General features: G+C 43.5%; 1 protein-coding gene across 5 annotated transcripts in view; it reads right to left on the bottom strand.

The window, feature by feature from the left end:
- Positions 1 to 18,949, bottom strand: part of GFRA1 (GDNF family receptor alpha 1) — a 206,065-nt gene that overhangs the window by 55,667 nt on the left and 131,449 nt on the right. For all 5 annotated transcript variants that reach the window (XM_059173082.1, XM_059173086.1, XM_059173085.1 and 2 more), the window contains one exon: positions 5,287 to 5,623. In XM_059173082.1, the coding sequence (XP_059029065.1) occupies positions 5,287 to 5,623 (337 nt within the window). The remainder of the gene's footprint in view (positions 1 to 5,286; positions 5,624 to 18,949) is intronic.

The following is an 18,949-nucleotide window of genomic DNA, read 5'->3' as shown; positions in this document are numbered from 1 at the left end:
TAAGATCCACAGTTTACTGCGTGGAAGGGATCTGATTCTAGGCAAAGGAAATGCTCCTCACTTTTTTTTTTAAATTTTTTTTTTATTTTTAAAGATTTTATTCATTTATTTGACAGAGATCACAAGTAGGCAGAGAGGCAGGCAGAGTGAGAAGGAAGTAGGCTCCCTGCTGAGCAGAGAGCCTGATGTGGGACTCGATCCCAGGACCCTGAGATCATGATCTGAGCCAAAGGCAGTGGCTTAACCCACTGAGCCACCCAGGTGCCCGCTCCTCACTTTTTAAAGGTTCACTAACATCTGTCAGACTAAGTTACTGGAGCAGAAATCTGTTGGATAGTTTTGTGATGTGTTTCTCAACTGCCCAGTTAATAAATTAACAACAACACATTTCCTCTAAGCGTAACAGAGTTGGGCCCAGGGTGGAGAGTGGTGCTCTCCACCTGCTACAGCAGGATTTTTGAAAATCACATAGCGGTTCTTCTGAGGCTGTATCAGAGAGACCTTCCTGGTTCTGCTAAAAACAAACAGAACTAAATACAACAAAATAATGGGTCTCCAGGATGCAACTGTAGCATCCTCAGTCCCCAGGAACAGGTAGAATCATCTACTTGGTGACCTGATCAAAGTCAGCATTCCTGGAAACTCTGGGGTACACGGAGCCAAAGCACCAGGACAAGCAAGTGGATGGGGGACAGAGGGCACAGAGGCCCTGATATCTTCTCCTTTGAGGTTCAGCATTATCAGAATCCTTCCAGAAGTAACGAGATATCCCTGACCAAGCACTGTTTCCTTAAAAAGGAAGAATTTCCACAATAGGAGACAACAGAGATGAACCTGGAGGAATTTATGCTAAGGGAAATAAGCCAGTGACAGAAGGACAAACACTGCATGATCTCACTTACACGAGGTATCCAAAACCATCCAACCTATAGAAGCCAAAACCGTATCACAGTTGCTGAGAGGTGGGGGAGGGGAAGCAAGGAGCCGCTAATTCGTGTATACAAATTTCAGTTATGCAAGATAAATGAGTTCTAGTGATCTGCTGCACACCCCTGTGCCTACAGATGACAACGCCAGACCGTGCGGTCAGAGGGCAGATGGCATGACAAGTGCTCTCACCATAATAAATTTTTTTTAAAGGAGGAAGGAAAGAGGACGAAGGAAGGAAGAAAGAAAGGAGATGCAACGCTGCAATGGCCACTTTGGAAGGTACCGCCAGTAAAGCAGAAGTCTTAGCTGGTGGGCGGGCTCTGGCTGGAACGTCTTAGGGCTCCACCCCTAGGGCAACACGTCGTGCTTTGGGAAACAGCAGCTCCACACTGAGCATGAACGAAATTACTCGGGTGCCCATGAACGAAATTACTCAGAATGGCCAAGAAGGGCCCCGCCCACAAACCAAGAACCCTCTGGGTTGTTCTCAACAGCGACACCATGAGGCAGCACCTAAAGCCACAGGCAGGTAGCTGGTCCACAGCCTCCAGCTCACTCTCGGCCTGGCATGGGAAGCAGAAGGGGTTTTGGAGTAGAACTCTGTTGCTCTTAGCTGAGAACAGAAGGGGGCATACTCCAGAGGAAGATGCCAGACCTCTTGGTAATAAAATTGAGCTGAGGCATCTTTTTTAGTTAGAAAAATAAAGGAGAGATGAACATATTTGAGCACCCAGAGCCGGTGAGCAAGTGTAGAGTTTATTTCGGATTGTCAGACTTCGGGGGAAAGGAGGTAAGGCGGAGGTTTAAATTATGCATCTGTAACAACCTGCAGGAATAAAGGACGATGCCTCCTTTATGGCCAAACCCAGTCCTGACATCCTTCCAGGCACTAGGGAAAGCAACCAGAGGGGCGACTGGCAAGGGAGACGCTGTGCTTCAGGGGAAGAATGTGTGCCTTTTACATTTCATCACATCCTCCTCAAAATACCTCTGCATTTGCTGTTCTATAGACAAGCTTGGAGGCCCCAAGCCCCCCAAGAGGAAAGGAACCAGTCAGCTTCTCTACAAGGGAAAGGAGAAAAGAAAACAAAGTCAAAAGGGGAGACTAGCGCTGCCTCTCTTCTGTGGGAAGGCACAAGGCAGGAGAGAGACAGGTTTTGCCCAGGGGCGGCTGGACACTGATGGAGGAACCCATGCGCCGCGACCAGGAAACCAGCAAGTGCAAGGGGAGGTTTAATGAGCCCAGGCAGCTCTGTGATGGCTGCTGGTGCCGAGATGGAGGGGGGTGTCTGAAAGGGTGAGCTTTCGAAGAAAACTGTTTTTAGGAAGCAATGTTTCTTCTTGCTGTCCCTTGCCCTTTGGAAGACTCAGATCAGGGCCTCGGTCATCCCCTCCGCGACACCTCCCGGTCTCTGGGTGGGTACGCGTCGGAGCACCTGTTATGTGAGCCCCGCTGGGGCCCCAACTCCGGAATCCCAGCTGCTGCCCGGGGCAGCAGGCACCCCAAGGGCCTCCCTAGGACGGACGGAGGAGGGACGGAATAAAAGGGATAGGATTAAATACAAGATTAATAAAATATGATGAACGAAAACACCCTGAGGCTACCCGGCAGCTGAAATTACATTTACCACATCTGTCAGGGAGGAGGTCATCCTGAGTAATACGTCCAGGCCCTGGAAAGAACTTACGGTCTAAATCCCTCACCAATGGGTACCACTGGGGAAGGTGCTGGTTTACTTTCCCAGGAAGTCTCAGCACAGGGTATAAAACCCTTCAATTCCGCTGAGACAGATCTCACTTGGGAGCACCCCTGCGTGGTGCAGAATCGGGATTTCCAAACACCTTTCGAGTCATGTGCACCTGCCCTCCGCTGCGTGGCAGCTGTGGTCACCACATCCCTGCCTTGGTGTGACCAGGCACAGTTCTTATCAGGCAGGACTGTCCTGTGCTTCCCCCAGGACATTTCTGCACCATCAGCTGATGCCATTCTGCCACGGAGGCTGTGTCACCACAAATAATTCCTGGACCCTTCCTAGAGGGTCAGTCTGAGCCCCAAACAGCACCCAAATCACCCTGTTACCTGCACACTCCCCCTGCCATCCCCCCCAGAATACCGCAAGCTCCCCATCTCTCAGCTACTTCTCACTACATCTCAGCAAAATACCAACCTGACTTAGCGAATCTACACCAACCTTCCAAGGATTCTTTAAAGGTTTTATTTACTTCTTTAGAGAAAGGGGAGGGGCAGAGGGAGAGAGAGAATCTCCAGCAGACGCCAGGGTGAGCACAGAGCCTGACACACAGCTCCATCCCACAACCCTGAGATCATGACCTGAGCCGAAATCAAGAGTTGGACACGTAACTGACTAAGCCACTTGGACGCCCCCAGGAGTCTCTGTTTTGCAGTAACGCCGATGAACTGCTCAGGGTCGGCTCTCAGCCCATACAGGAGCTGTCTCAGACCTCCTCTGCAGCTTGTGTGCAAGACCAACCTCCTGAGAAGAGAAAGGAGAGGCTCCTTCACCTCTCCCAGCCCCCGTCCGCTGCTCAGCGGCCTCACACATCACTCCATTCCCCCCACTGTACAACTTCCTATCTTGAGGCCGCCTGGTTTGGACCCATCAATGAAGAGGACAACATCTACCAAAAAGCCAGGGAAGATCCTATAAACTCAGTCCTGCTCCTAGAAGAGGGATCTCTTCTGCTCTTAGACTAACGGGGCACCAGGAACTTGAGTTTCAAATCCAGGGGTCTTCACAGGAGGGCTGTTCAGTACATCTGCTCCCTCCTGGCCTGCCCCTAGGCCTCTCCCTGTCCCACTCCTCAACCGCATTCACTTCCAGCGAATGGTTCTTCTAGTCTCTGGTTGATCAGCTTCCCCAAGTTCTGGATGCGTGGGGTCCTGCCTCATCCTTCCAGCAAGCTGCCCCTGCTTCTAGCCAGTACCTAAGAAGATCCCGCGGAAACAGAGGTCCAAGAGGGTGCGAGCCCTTGGAGAAACTCCACTGTAGGAACCTGACTCCTCCCAGGACACAACTGCCCATCTGCATTCTATCTCATATAGCAAGTCACCTACTGAGAACTTTAAAAAAAGGTGGAGGGACATTACTTCCAGAAAAATCTTGAGCATGCGAGAATTCTACAGATAACGAGGACTTTTAATTTTCTTTGGTCCCTGTTAGAACTAGTTTAAGGAAAGAATGGGATGCCATTGTCAGCTCTACTCAGCTCACCAGAACCTTCAGAATATAACATTTCACCCTTGCTCTCTGCTCTTTAGAAATGGGGAGCCTATAAGCCAACGAGCACATAGTCATACCCTCCTCCGTTTGTCCGCCTGTAAACACTCATGGAGTGCACAGGATTTGGTCAGAGAAGGCGTTCGAAGGCTCCTGGCCCTGCCCCGGGGACAAAACACAGCTGTTGTCAAAATGGTGCCCCCTCTGAACCTCCAGCCGGGGATCCCGCCCCTGTGTCTGGGAGCAGCAAGCTCATCACCTCAGGCTACAAAGACTTGGTCTCTGCTGATCAGAATCGGCTTGCTTCCATCAGCAACTAAATTCAACCCCAAGATTTAGAAGGACACCCATCAAATTATTGACAGTGACAGTTGGTGGAAAGTGGGTGCAGAGTGAAAGGGGTCAGCTACCTAACTCTATATTCCTTAAAACAAAACAAAACAACAACAACAACAAATAACAACCATGGAGAGTATGTTCATGGATTCCTTCAAAAATTAAAATACATTTTTAAAAAATGGCCAAAAAGGCAAAGGAAGCCACAGTTTTCAACAACAGGGCCAGGCTTAGCAGGGTTTCCGCTGGGAGCGGAGTGGGAGGGTGCCCACCTTCCTTGGCCACGGGGATGACTGAATGGCCCGAGGCATTCTGGAAGTTCTTTTCAGGGATGGACACAGCTCAGGCTCTCCCGATGGTCTCTCCCAGGCTTAGACCTTGACTGTCAAGAGCCTCTCTATTTGCCACTCCCCCCACCACCAACTGAGTTAACCCCTAAGATCCCAGCAGCAGCCCAAAGTTTGCTGAGTGGGCGTGAGTTTTCACGCTCACCTGGCCTCAGGTGACCCTCTGTGCTTACTAAGCACCCCTCAAAGCATTCCCCAGTTAAAGATGGGAACATCCCTCATTAAAAACGCCTGACTAGCTCTGGAAGAACCTGGGGCCGAGGGTCGAGGTCTGTTTCTGGCCAGCAGGCCCCACTGCCTGCCCTCCCCTTGGCTTCCCTGCCCCAAACAGCCGCCCTGTAGAAACCCAGAAAACAGGAGCTCGGCCAGGAAAGCAGCCGCAAAGGTTTTCCCGGCAGAGCTCCTTCATCACCCAGCCCCCAGCGCCTGCTTACCTGCAGATGTAATTCGTCTTGCAGGAGTCCTGCAAATTCAGGCAGTTGGGCTTCTCCCTCTCCTCGTAGGAGCACACGGGCACGATGGTCTGCCGCCGCCGCTCGGTGCACGCGATGTCCCGGCAGGAGCAGAAGAGCATCCCGTAGCTGTGCTTGGCGGGGACCTTGTCAAAGAACTGCCGCAGGGCCTTGTGGCACTTGCGCCGGTTGCAAACCTCGTTGGACATGCTGGTGGTGCACGGGGTGATGTAGGCGGACCGGTACTTCTTGCAGGTGTCGTCGAGGTTACAGGCCTTGGCAGCGTCCAGGCAGTTGTTCCCCTTGGGCACGGGCTCCACTGCAGAGGAGAGAAAGGCAGGCGTGACCCCAGGGTGGGGGGCCCCGAGGCTCACATTCGCTCTGTTCTACCTGAGGCTCGGCCGGGTCCCGGGCGATGCTGGGAGCTCTGATCAGCTCTGTGTCTTGAAGCTAATAGGTAATGAGTTCGTGACAAGGAGAAAGTATATGGAGTGCAAAGGCTGGGAGCCCAGGGCAGCCCACAAGCCCCTAGCAGTCCCTTAGATGGATAATTAGGTAGTACTGAGTGAGGCCAAAAGGAGCCAAAGGAGCCGAGGCACCTGCCTGACGAGGTATAAACAAGGCAACAGGAGAACACGTTTCCAGCTCCTGGTTGGTAAACTGAAATTAGGATAAAAGAAAAAGGCAACAAATTATATACTTGTTCATTATACAGTATATAAAATGATATGCTGAATCTAAGTATAATTGCCATGCAATCCTCCAGGAATATAATTATGTAATAAATGCATATAGTACATGCTAATTACTATATGATTACAGAGTAATTACATGGTTATTTGAGCCCAGAAGACAAAATATTACGCCAGCTCTCTAAACAGGAAGAAGTAACTACAGCGAACTTGTGTTTAAGTTCTAGCTCACAGGCCATTGGAAGAAAACCAGAATACATTACGTGAAAATTTGCAAACCTCAATTACCACTTAACTTGCCACATACAATATGTGGGATCCATGAGTATTGAGGGCTGCAAACTAGAAAAATTCAGCGAGGATTCTGGATAGGATTTCAATGGGCTTACAAACCATAGGCCTCAGGAATCTTAAAAAACATATGTTGCCTTCTACCCAAGCTCTCTGTGCTCGTGCTCAGAGAAAACAGGGTTGTCCACTGCCATGCTGCCCACTGTGCCTGGAGAGAGAGCACAGGGGAAGCAGGGCCCACTGCAGCAGCCAAGCGGACTGGCGGACAGGCCCAGGCCCAATGCCACAAGTTAAAAGATGAGCAGACAAGGTTAATGTAGCTTGACATGATGACACAGGTGTTTTCACAGGAGGGAAGTGATGGAAAAACCTTGTAGGGCCTGGTTATAAGGGGATCCATGGAAAACTGATCATTAGGTGTAGCAGTGACCTTCTGGAGACAGCAAAGAGGTAGAAGACAACCTCGCTCAGTTGTGAGAATTGTTTTCCCCACACCCTTCCACTAAGTTCCTGCTCAGGCCTCGGCCCCTGCTTTGGTTCTGGAACGCCCTTTCATTCTCCTTGTGCCCTGGTCAGTGGGGGCCACGAAGGCATTTGGGAAATTACAAGAGGCCAGAGAACTGATTAAGAGAGGAGAAAGGATCCAAAAGACAGGGCAGTGCACTTAGTGTACATTCAAAGGGCACATGGCACATTCCCCAACCTTAAAGAAGGCAACCCTGCCAGCAGTGTGACAAGGATGAACCGTGAGGGCATTATGCTAAATGAAATAAACCAGTCATAAGAGGATAACTACTATATGACTCCACTTACAGGAGGTTCCTAAAACACTCAAGCTCAGACAAACGGAGAGTACAATGCTAATGGCCGGGGCTTGAGGAGGCAGAAATGGGGAGTTTCTATTCAAGGCACATCAAGCTTTAGTTACGCAAAAGGAGTAAGTTCTAGAAGTCTGCCATCCAACATCATGCCTACCGCCGGTGGTGCTGTATTGTACACTTAAAAATCTGTTGAGAGGGTAAATCTCCTGTTAAATCTTCTCACTACAATTTTTTCCTTAAATGTAAGTAAGTGAAGGGCACACAAAGAGAGGCTACATTTCAGGCAGCGAGAAAGACCCCCTGTTTCATGATGGTGTGTCTTGCTTTAAGAAAGCCCAGTATGCAAAAGTCTGAAGTCACCCAATTACACCCTGGCACCACGAGCCAGTACCCTAGTATGCCTTAGGTTCGTGTTTCTGCGAGTCATCGCAGATTCGAGACATCTGAAACCAACTATTTAATGTGAAGGCAATAAACAAGACATGCAGCCCTTCTTGGGTAAGCAGGACAAGAAGCCAGCGGCCGCAGAGATCCCTGCTGCTTTAACAAGCACACCTGGTACATTTTCTCCATCACGACCTTCCCAGACCAGATTCTCTCTGGCTCCTCTGCCTTCACACTCAAGCTCCTCTGCACTCAAGAAATGAAATAGGCACCATGTGCCCGGACGGCATCACCAGGACCTACAGGCCTTGGTAACCCTTCCTGTCTTTTCCTCTTTTGAGACTTTTAATGTTGTGCTGTTGGGCCCGTCAACAACAGTGGTTTATATTCTCAAAGGTCTAGAGTTTCACAGAAGATTTCTAAATTATCCATTTTTCATGAGAGTCTAAAATAAATTAATATAACCAAAGACCAAATTCTGGACCATCTGGATTAGGCCCTGCAGGCGAGATACAGGAACATAATTTTACTGCCTGCATTTACACTTGTCCTGGTATTGAATGGTGTTTTACGATCTCTAGCTAAAAAGGGAAGAATAGAGGTGGTGCAGAGATGCACCTAACACCTAAATGATGTAGCCAGTGATATAGGAACAAACAGTTGACAGAAGTTCAGATGGAGGAAAATGGCAGAAGAATTAAGTCATCACATGACAGCCAGTAACACAGGCCTGCTCAACTCCAGAAAACTCAGGCTGACACAGGAGTCTATCCCAATTGGAAGCACTGATTTAGCTTCAACAAAATGGTATTTTACCCCTTACATGAATGTCATTAACTTGCATTTCATTGTTTACAAAGTTCTGTTCCTATTTAATTTGTGTGTATTATTTTTACAGTTGTGTAAAATTACAAAATAAAAGTGTATAGTTCTGGGGCGCCTGGGTGGCTCAGTGGGCTAAGCCACTGCCTTCGGCTCAGGTCATGATCTCAGGGTCCTGGGATCGAGTCCCGCATCAGGCTCTCTGCTCAGCAGGGAGCCTGCTTCCCTATCTCTCTCTCTCTCTCTCTGGCTGCCTCTCCATCTACTTGTGATTTCTCTCTGTCAAATTAATAAATAAAAGCTTTTAAAAAAAAAAGTGTATAGTTCTATGTTCATGTGTCAAATAAAATTATAGTAAAAAATTATAAAATTAAACACATAAGGTCAAGGAAATTTATTTTTCTTTCTTAAAGTAATCTGTATAATATATAAGTTTTTTTTTAAAAATTGGTCTGGAGAGAGGCTCCTTGACATGGGTCTTGGCAATGAAATTTGGGATATGACACAAGCAACAACATCAAAAATAAACAAAGGGGATGATATCAAACTAAAAATCTTCTGCACAGCAAAGGAAACCATTAATACCATGAAAAGGCAGGCTATGAAATAAGAGAAAATATTTGCAAATCATATATCTGATGGGGGTTAATATCCAAAATGTATAAATAACTCAGACAACTCAGTAACAAAGTAATAAATATGATAATAATAATAATAATAATAATTCCATTTAAAAATGAGCAAAAAACCTAAATAAACATTTTGCCAAAGGAGATATTCCGATGGCCAACAGGTACTTGAAAAGATGCTCAGCGTCACTAATCATCAAGGAAATGGATATCAAAACCCCATTGAGCTATCAAAGTACACCTGTTAGAAGGGCTAATGTCAAGCCAAGAAATAATAAATTGTGCGGGGGAAATGGGAACCTTGGGCACTGCAGGTAGGATTGTAAATTGACACAACCATTATGAAAGACAGTGTGGACTTTCTTTGAAAAATCAAAAATAAAACTATCATGTGATCCAACAACTCCACTTCTAGGCATACATGTGAAGGAAACCAAATCACTATGTCAGAGAGATCTGAACCCCTATTTTCACTGAAATGTTATTCACAATAGGCAAGACATGGAAACAACTGAAGTGTTTGTCAGTAGATAAATGGGTAAAGAAAACAGGCTGAACAGACATTTCTGCAAAGAAGACATCCAGATGGCCAACAGACACATGAAAAAGTGCTCCATATCACTCGGCATCAGGGAAATACAAATCAAAACCACAATGCGATATCACCTCACACCAGTCAGAATGGCTAAAATCAACAAGTCAGGAAATGACAGATGCTGGCGAGGATGCGGAGAAAGGGGCACCCTCCTACACTGTTGGTGGGAATGCAAGCTAGTGCAACCTCTCTGGAAAACAGCATGGAGGTTCCTCAAAATGTTGAAAATAGAACTGCCCTATGACCCAGCAATTGCACTATTGGGTATTTACCCTAAAGATACAAACGTAGTGATCCAAAGGGGCACGTGTACTCGAATGTTTATAGCAGCAATGTCCACAATAGCCAAACTATGGAAAGAACCTAGATGTCCATCAACAGATGAATGGATCAAGAAGATGTGGTATATATACACAATGGAATACTATGCAGCCATCAAAAGAAATGAAATCTTGCCATTTGCGACAACATGGATGGAACTAGAGCATATCATGCTTAGCAAAATAAGTCAGGCGGAGAAAGACAACTATCATATGATCTCCCTGATATGAGGAAGTGGTGTTGCAACATGGGGGCTTAAGTGGGTACGAGAAGAATAAATGAAAGAAGATGGGATTGGGAGGGAGACAAACCATAAGTGACTCTTAATCTCACAAAACAAACTGAGGGTTGCTGGGGGGAGGGGGTTTGGGAGAAGGGGGTGGGATTATGGACACTGGGGAGGGTATGTACTTTGGTGAGTGCTGTGAAGTGTGTAAACCTGGTGATTCACAGACCTGTACCACTGGGGATAAAAATATATGTTTATAAAAAATAAAAAATTATATTAAAAAAAAAGAAAGAAAACAGGCTGTATATACACACAATGGAATAATATTCAGCTGTAAAAAAGGAAATCCTGCCATGATAAGTAACAAAAGTCAGATAAAGAAAAATACAGTATGATCTCACTTTTATGTGGCATCTAAACACACACACACACACACCATCAAAAAAACCAAACTCATAGGAAAAAAAAAAAAATCAGCTTTGTAGTCACCAGAGGCAGGGGAAGGTGAACTGAATGTAGGTAGCGGAAAGGTACAGACTCTGAGTTATAAGATACATATGTGGGGCGCCTGGGTGGCTCAGTGGGTTAAAGCCTCTGCCTTCGGCTCAGGTCATGATCCCAGGGTTCTGGGATCGAGCCCCGCATCGGGCTCTCTGCTCTGCGGGGAGCCTGCTTCCTCCCCCCTCTCTCTCTGCCTGCCTCTCTGCCTACTTGTGATTTCTCTCTCTCTGTCAAGTAAAAAAAAAAAATCTTTAAAAAAAAAAAAAGATACATATGTAATGGGAAATGTCAAGTAAATAAAATCTTAAAAAAAAAAAAAGATACATATGTAATGGGAAATGTCATGTACAACATGATGACTATAGTTAACAATGTTCCATGCTATATCTAAAAATTGCTAAGAAAATAAATCCTAAAAGTTCTCATCAAATACACAAAGACAATTTTTTCTTTTTCTGTGTATCTATAGGAGGTAACAGATGTTAACTAAACTTGTGATTATCGTTTTGCAATATACACAAGTCGAGTCATGATGCCATACATTTCAAACTTCTACAGAGCTGTCTGTTAATTATATCTTAAGAAAATTAAAAGAAAAACATTGGTCTAGTGTATTCCTGCTTTATTACAATAATGTCAGCTTCCTTTTTGAAGTTGGTAAAACTACATACACCATGATTTTTTCCTTCTTAATGTTACCAAAAAGAAAAGCGATATCTTAAAGTAAAAGCTCTGTACAAAGTGGGAATAGAATGAATTATTTTATGTCCAAACCAACTGCTTAAATTTTACTTCATTTAGCAAACTCACTTTCAGCTAATTCAGTTTTCATCAATACATAACCCAGCCAGAGCACCATCTCTTTACCATTATTTCAGAGCCTGTGACAAATCCAGAATGCACAACCTGAAACATTCAGAGAAGCAAACAAAACAAAACAAAACAAGTGAATTGATGTCCTGCACACAGGTCAGTGTGTGACTAGCTTTTTGTTTCTGATTCTCATTCACACAAAATATTCTCATGACCCTTTTTCCAACTTTTTATGTGAGGCCAATCTTACCCAAAAAGCAGAACCTGGTAAAGATGAAAGAAGAAAACTGCAGACTAATATTCCTTACATAGATTCAAAATGTTCAGTAGATAGCATTTAGCAATATGTTAAAAGGATAACGTACCAAGCTCAACTTGGGTTTATCTCAGAATGTGAGGCTGGTTTAATATTTAAAAATTAACATAATTTATCATATTAACTAACCAGAAGAAAACCATATGGCTGCTTAAGTGGACAAAGAAAAAGTGTTCAACGAATTTCAGCACTCCTTCCACAATAGAAAATGCTCAGCAATCTAAGAATAGTAAAAAACCTTAATCTGATTAAGGGCATTTATGAAAAACCTACAAATAAAAATCATATTAATAGTGAAATATTGACTTTTCCCCCATAATGTTAGAAACAGATGAAGGATATTCACTCTTACCACCTGTAGTCAACACTGTTGGACTAGGACTAGAGGCCCTAACCATTGCAATTAAGCAATGAAAAGAAATAAAAGGTGTAGAGATTGGAAAGGATGACATTTCTATTTGCAGATGACTTGGAAAATCTTAAATAATTTACAAAACAACTATTAGAATCGGTAAGTGTATTTACCAAAGTCAAAGGATATAAAATTATCTATAATAACCAGTTGCATTTTTTAAACTATTAACAAAGTTTTAGGAAATAAAATTTAAAAACATAATTTCATTTGTAAGAGAACCAAAAAAGGAGTGCTTAAAAATGAACAAAAGACATGCAAGATCTCTACACTGAAAACTAAAAAGCACTGCTGATAAAATTAAGGAAGATCTAAATAAATGGAAATAGATACCATGTTCATGGATCAGAGAACTCAGTATCATTAAGATACCAGTTATCTTCAAATCATACTATGTTTTGACATAGGCAAGTAGATTCTAAAATTTATATGGAAATGCCAATGACATAGCATAGTCAAAGCAATCTGAAGAACAACAAAGTTGAAAGAGTTTATACTGATCCCAAGATTTACCACAAAGCTGTACGCATCAAGACAGTGGGGTACAACACAGGCATCAACAAGTCAATAAATGGAACATAAAACAGAACTTGGCTTAAATACACCCACACACCTAGAGTTATTTGTTTTTTGACAAAGTCACTAAAAAATATCTAACAGTATTAGAATAATTAAAAATCAATGTAAAAAATAAAAACAAAACCCCTTATTTCACACCATACATAAAAATTAATACAAGATGGATCACAGACTTAAACCTAAAAGTCAAAATCACATTTTTTTTATGAAAAAAAAAAAAGATAATATTGGAAGTAGGCGAAGATTTCTTAGGACCACGGAAAGCCAAAACATAAAAGAAGAAAATTGGTATGTGAGATTCCAATAAAATTAAAAAGCTCAGCTCATCAAAAGACAGTGATAAAAAATGAAGAAAAGGAACAGACAAATCACAGACTAGAAGAAAGTAATTGCAAAACACTATCTGACAAAGGACCAGTATCTAAAACATATGTAGAATACCCAAGACTCAACAATAAGAAACAATCCAATTAAAAAGTAGGTGAAACATGTGAGCAGACACTCCACAAAAGAAGATATATGAATGGCCAATAAGCACATGAAAAGCACTCAGGATCACTAGTTATCAGGCAAATAAATGGAAAAGAAAACCACAATGAGATCTTCTATACACCCACCACAGTGGTTAAAATTAGTCTGACAACCCCAAATACTTTCAAAGATGTTGAGCTTCTCCATTGTTGGTGGGAGTGTAAAACGGTCCAATCATTTGGGGAAGCTACTGGGCAGGTTTTTAATAAAAGGAAGCATACCACTACCCTATAACCCAGTATTTCCACTTCTAGGTATTCATCCAAGAGACATGGGGATATATGCCCATAAAAAGGAATAAGAGTACAATTATACTATATTGATAATAATCAAAACTGGAAAAACAGCTCACATATCCATTAATAGGAAAACAGCTACACAAGCTGTGGTCTCTTTGTGCAGTGGAATACCACTCAGAAATAAGAACTCATGAACTACGAGATACACACAATAGCATGGATACATCTTTAAAAATACTACACTGGGGGCGCCTGGGTGGCTCAGTGGGTTAAAGCCTCTGCCTTCGGCTCAGGTCATGATCCCAGGGTCCTGGGATGGAGCCCTGCGTCGGGCTCTCTGCTCAGCAGGGAGCCTGCTTCCTCCTCTCTCTCTGCCTCTCTCTCTCTCTGCCTCCTTGTGATCTCTGTCTGTCAAATAAATAAATAAAATCTAAAAAAAAAACTACACTCAAGGAAAAAACAAAAGTCTTACACAAAGAGTACACACTGAATGAGTCTATATATGTTCACTTCTAGGGCAGAAAAACCCAATTTATGATGAAAAACATCAGAAGAATGGTTGCTTCTAGAGGTTGGAGGGGGGAATTGGCTGGGAAGGGGCAAGAGGGAACTTTCTGGAGTGACGGTAACTTCTATCCTGATACAAGTTTGAGTCAATGCCCACAGAATGGTACACTTAAGGTTTGTACATATACAAATTTTACCTCAAAAGGAATAAATATTAAGCAAGGATTAAGAACTGGTCACTAACAGGTATGCTAAAGCATGTAGAGAAAATATACTGATATCTGCATTTTAAAAATGTAGTGATGGGTGGAAAGAAGGATGGATACATGGATACTTAGCGAAGCAACTGTATTCTAATTTAATGATAGAATCTAGATGGGTTAACTGTAGAATTTTTTTCCACACATTTGAAAACATTCAAATAAACAACTGGAAAAAAAAATAGCCCCAATCCATATAAATCCTATTATAATAAAAAGTTTATTTTAACATGCACAGGATATGGAGCAACTCTTGGCACCCCTGAGCCTCCTTTCCCGGTTAAACACTCCTGAAATCATAGGAGACGTAAGTAAGAGTTGAGTTTTCACTTGGTAAGAAGATTGATTCCCGTATCTATATTTGACAGACACCCCCCACCCCCAGTGCACGCACAAAATGCTACATTGATGACTCCAGGTCAGAGGGAGGAACATGCAGAAGGATTCCATTTAGGCCACTTGAGTCACACCCAATTCACCATCCGCTCACACGGCGCGGGGAGGAGCAGGAGCGCGCCTGTGTTTTATGGGCTGGGCACACGCGCCTCCTCGCCTGCGCGGGAAGGCTTCCGGACAGCTTTGCCATAACTCTGAGTGCCATCCTCTCCACAGCTCATTTTAGAGCTCGGCACTAAAATGCTGCTTTCCCCTCCTCCCTTCCGTCTCTAATCTCTCCCTCCATCTGCTGTTATTCATTCTTTAACTTGGTAGAATGTCTGGGATGCTGCCTGAATGGGGAGTATTCTCAGAATGAAGGCTGTTTACTAGAAATCCTTTTTTCTTGTGGGAGGACGCGTGTGTGTGTGGGCTGTGGAGGCTGAGAAGCTCCTTTCCAGCATCAGCCTCGCCCTGTGTTCTGGAGAATGCCACCGAACCAGCTTTTCCTTCCAAAGTTGGATAAAACCATGCTGTTACTTTGCAGGTTAAGTACTGCTTTTCTCGATCATCATTCTGAGGCTCTTTGGCTGTGTTCACATCTGATGTGACTTATTTCCTGTTTTCTTGGGCACATGAGGTAAAACCTGCATAGCGAAGGGAGGGCCAGCTCCCAGAGCTGTGGAATATAAAAGGGTCAGGTGTTGCTGAAAAAAACAATGAATTAATTAAGAGTCACAGATTTTAAATGTGGTCCAGTCATTCCATGGTCTTCAAACAAGTCAGCTTTCCCCTGGTGGACCTCAGTTTCCCCATTTGGGAGATGATATATCCACGTTCCCTTTGTGCCTCAAGGTTCTTTGATTTGACAGTTATAATTTAAGAAATGCCTTTTCTGATTATGACATCAAGTATTTAGGATAAAACTTGAAGATCGGGAACACAATGTTAAAAAAAAAAAAAAAACCCACAAAACCTGGTGCTCGAAAGTGCAGGGCTCTTGGCTATGTGCTATTTCAAAGAGGACATGGACCAACATTTCCAACCCTGACCTACAGGCAGAGCGAATGTAAAACATCCCTCCAACGCTGGGAGACATGGAAGTGTCAGGCATGAATTATGCACCAGAAGAAGCTTTCACATTCTAAATTCCTTTGGAGCGAGGAACTGCCTTTATTCCAAGTACAATCCTCACACTGTCCCCAATCAAAGAGGCTATCACTGTGGCCACAGCCCCTCACTACTTACACTTAGATTTATACTTAGAAAATGCCACCGTTATTGGCAGATGCTGGAGGTAGCTAACGAGTCAGAATGATTCAGGAGGAAACACAGATGGAAGCAACTAGAAATCCATTGCTGTAGATTATGAGGTGGAATAAAACAGTAAATATATTAATATCTGCATGGCCTGCATGATGTGGGTTATCAAGAAGAAGGTTCATAAGGCGCGTGGAGAGAACGTTTATGAAGGCCTGCCAATTTCTGGGAATCTTTCTGTCTTTCTTCTTTTGGGCAGCAGAAGCGAAGTCACCACCGGTTTCCTCTTTCTTTCTGACATGATTAATTACCATGTTAACATAACTAGCGTTCTTCTCCTAATAGGATCCCTCTCACGTGTTATTCCAGCAAATAAGCAAATGGGCAAAAGCTTCAAGATCTTCACAGAGTAGAACAGGCTTTTCTGGAAGCTTACATCTACAGTCCGGTCTTCTGATACCCACGCGCGTCAGATGGCAAATCCGATCACACAGGTTGCGACCTTCACAATCGATCCTTCAAGAGCTTGGCCTTTTCCAGATGGGGTGCTAAAGATTACATTTAAAACACACATGTTGCCCCTTTGGAGCCCATTTTGTCTTCACACACCGTTCCAGGCATATTGTATTACACCATGATGGATTTCCTCCTTCCTCGATTTTTTTTCCCCCTATGTTACACATCTATTCTGAGCCTCGAGCCATGCCCATTTTGTCTCTGGGGTTCACAGTGACTGAATTATGCTGAAGACCTGTGAATTGGGAAATAACGCTTGTGTCTGATGAAGACCGTGCCCAAAGTGAACCACTAGTCATGGGATCACTCGGTGCTCACTCACCCCAAGCTCACCCCGATCGACCCTCCATTTTCATAATGCGCACCCTGGGGTCCACCACCCCCATCTGTACCTAAAAAAAAAAAAAAAAATCAGATGCTTCCTGTAAGTGGTATGCAAGTCGCATGCTTGCTGCTGCTAGATGATGAATAGTGCTGTCTCAGCAAATGGGATCATTACATTTTTAATTAACCTTTCCAACCTCCTCCACCTCTTCCTTTTGTTATACATCGGATCTCTGAAGTTTTCTCTTGTTTATGTTCAACTAGGTTGGAAATACAGGGATGAGAAAGGATAGCAGGTGACGCAGGAGGGGTTGCCCAGGTGAGAAGGCTCGCGAGGTGCCATGCCTCATGGTGCGCGGAACATGGGGACAGGCGCTCCGAACTCGGTGGCTGGGTTCCCACCTAATTTTTGTTTTGGCAGCTTTGTGTTATTTAATGGCCTTGGCTACCAGGAAACTGGCTTTTTAAAATCTCTTTCAACCTAATTATAATTACGGTGTATAAATCATACAATGATCGATTATAAAAATCTCAGGTTCATAAATATTTAACTTAGCATTTAAATCCACACTGCAGGAGTGCATGAAATTTCTGAGCCCATCTCTCTGCAAACAACTGCTTTATTACAGTTCCAATGCCAATTACTGAAAGCTGAACCAAGTTTGTCTTGCGGCACACTCAGGCACATATCTGAGCACCACGGCTCTCTGCGTATTAAGATGGCACGGTTTCGTTATTTCTAAAATATGCATGCCTCTCATTAAAAAGATATTCTGCAAAGTCTTCTAGCGTCATCTTTTAATTCCTCAAGTATGGAGAGACACAATTATGATATTACACATAAAAACACTCATTAAAATATATTTTATCTAATGTAAGATTGATTCTGAGATAATTGAGGTCAGATTTGTTTGGAAAATGTATTGTGATATGCGCAGACTCTGATGCAAAGAGGAAATGATCTTCTCCGAGGACGCGAGCAAAACAGCTAAATATTTTTCAGCAAAATCATAAAGCCATAATTGGATTTCAATTTAGTAATAGTCGGCCCAAGACAGGCCATTTTTAATAATCTAATTATGTGTTCAGGGCCTACCCCAGAACTCAACGATGGCTTCAGAACTATTAATTGTACTCAATCCTGTTGCATCTTCAACCATGAAATTTGCTATTACATGTAGGATTGGCTCCTAGTTATGAGTATTTTTTTTCCAATCTCAGATAATCTTTAAAACATCCCCCCAAAATGCCTTCTCCATTCATTTTCTACAAGTGAACTATTTTAATGACTTTCTCTGGACCAGAATCCTTGAACCCAAGGAGCTCAGATGCGTGGTCCTTCTACAGAAAAAAAATTCACAATGAGATCTACAAAAATCTTCCCTATTTTTATGAAGACACAAACAACAGCCCTTTGCTTTTGTCTGATTTTCATTAATTAAAGGTATTTAATTGCTAACATCTCATTAGCAGTAAAATTAATGAGTACTTCAACTACAGAAAAAGATCTGCATGATAATGTAAACCTAATTCATTTTATGAGTACAAACTGTAGCTCTACTAATATTTAGGCTGTGCAAACTCCAGTGATATTTAGCCATTTCAACAGTAAAAGGCTAAACACGCCTTCAAAACCAGTGCTACTTCTCTCCAGAGAAAAACACTGGATGTGAGTCAAACAGGTAACAAAGATTCTAGCTCCCTCTGCCCTCTTTCACTAACATATCATCTCCGAGAGGACTAATTAGAAGGCAAATACACAGTGGTTTGTTTTCACTAATTGTCTAAGTTACTGTTAAATAAAAAGGTAGACTGAAAATAATATGTCCAAACTTTTAAACTGGCATACTCAAATTTAGAAACTTCTAAGTGTGTGCCAGGAAAAGGAATCGCTCTGGGAAGCTGGACTCTTATCTCAAGGAGGTTGCCAGCGCTCCAGACATTTCTTGAAACTCTTCCCTAGGAGCCTGAGGCATGTTCTTTGCAATACTCTGAGCAACAACAAATCTCGGCATCGGGGACAGATTTTAAAAACCAAATGTCACTTAGCACCAAATGTGGTAATGTAGCAGGCAAGGATGCTGGGCAATGCTCGTGGGGAGCAAATACGTGATAAATGCATGTAAGGATTTTTCTTTTTTCGCTTTGGGTGACTTACCAATCATGTCTGACAACGATCTGTGAAGTGGGGCTTCTTGAGAAGGTGTTGAGCCAGTGATAGCACGGGA

The sequence above is a fragment of the Mustela lutreola genome, chromosome 4 (genome assembly GCF_030435805.1).
Source record: "Mustela lutreola isolate mMusLut2 chromosome 4, mMusLut2.pri, whole genome shotgun sequence".
NCBI classification, from domain to species: Eukaryota; Metazoa; Chordata; class Mammalia; order Carnivora; family Mustelidae; genus Mustela; species Mustela lutreola.
Note: the sequence above shows the minus strand (reverse complement) of the source record. Positions and strands in the feature narration are given on the sequence as shown.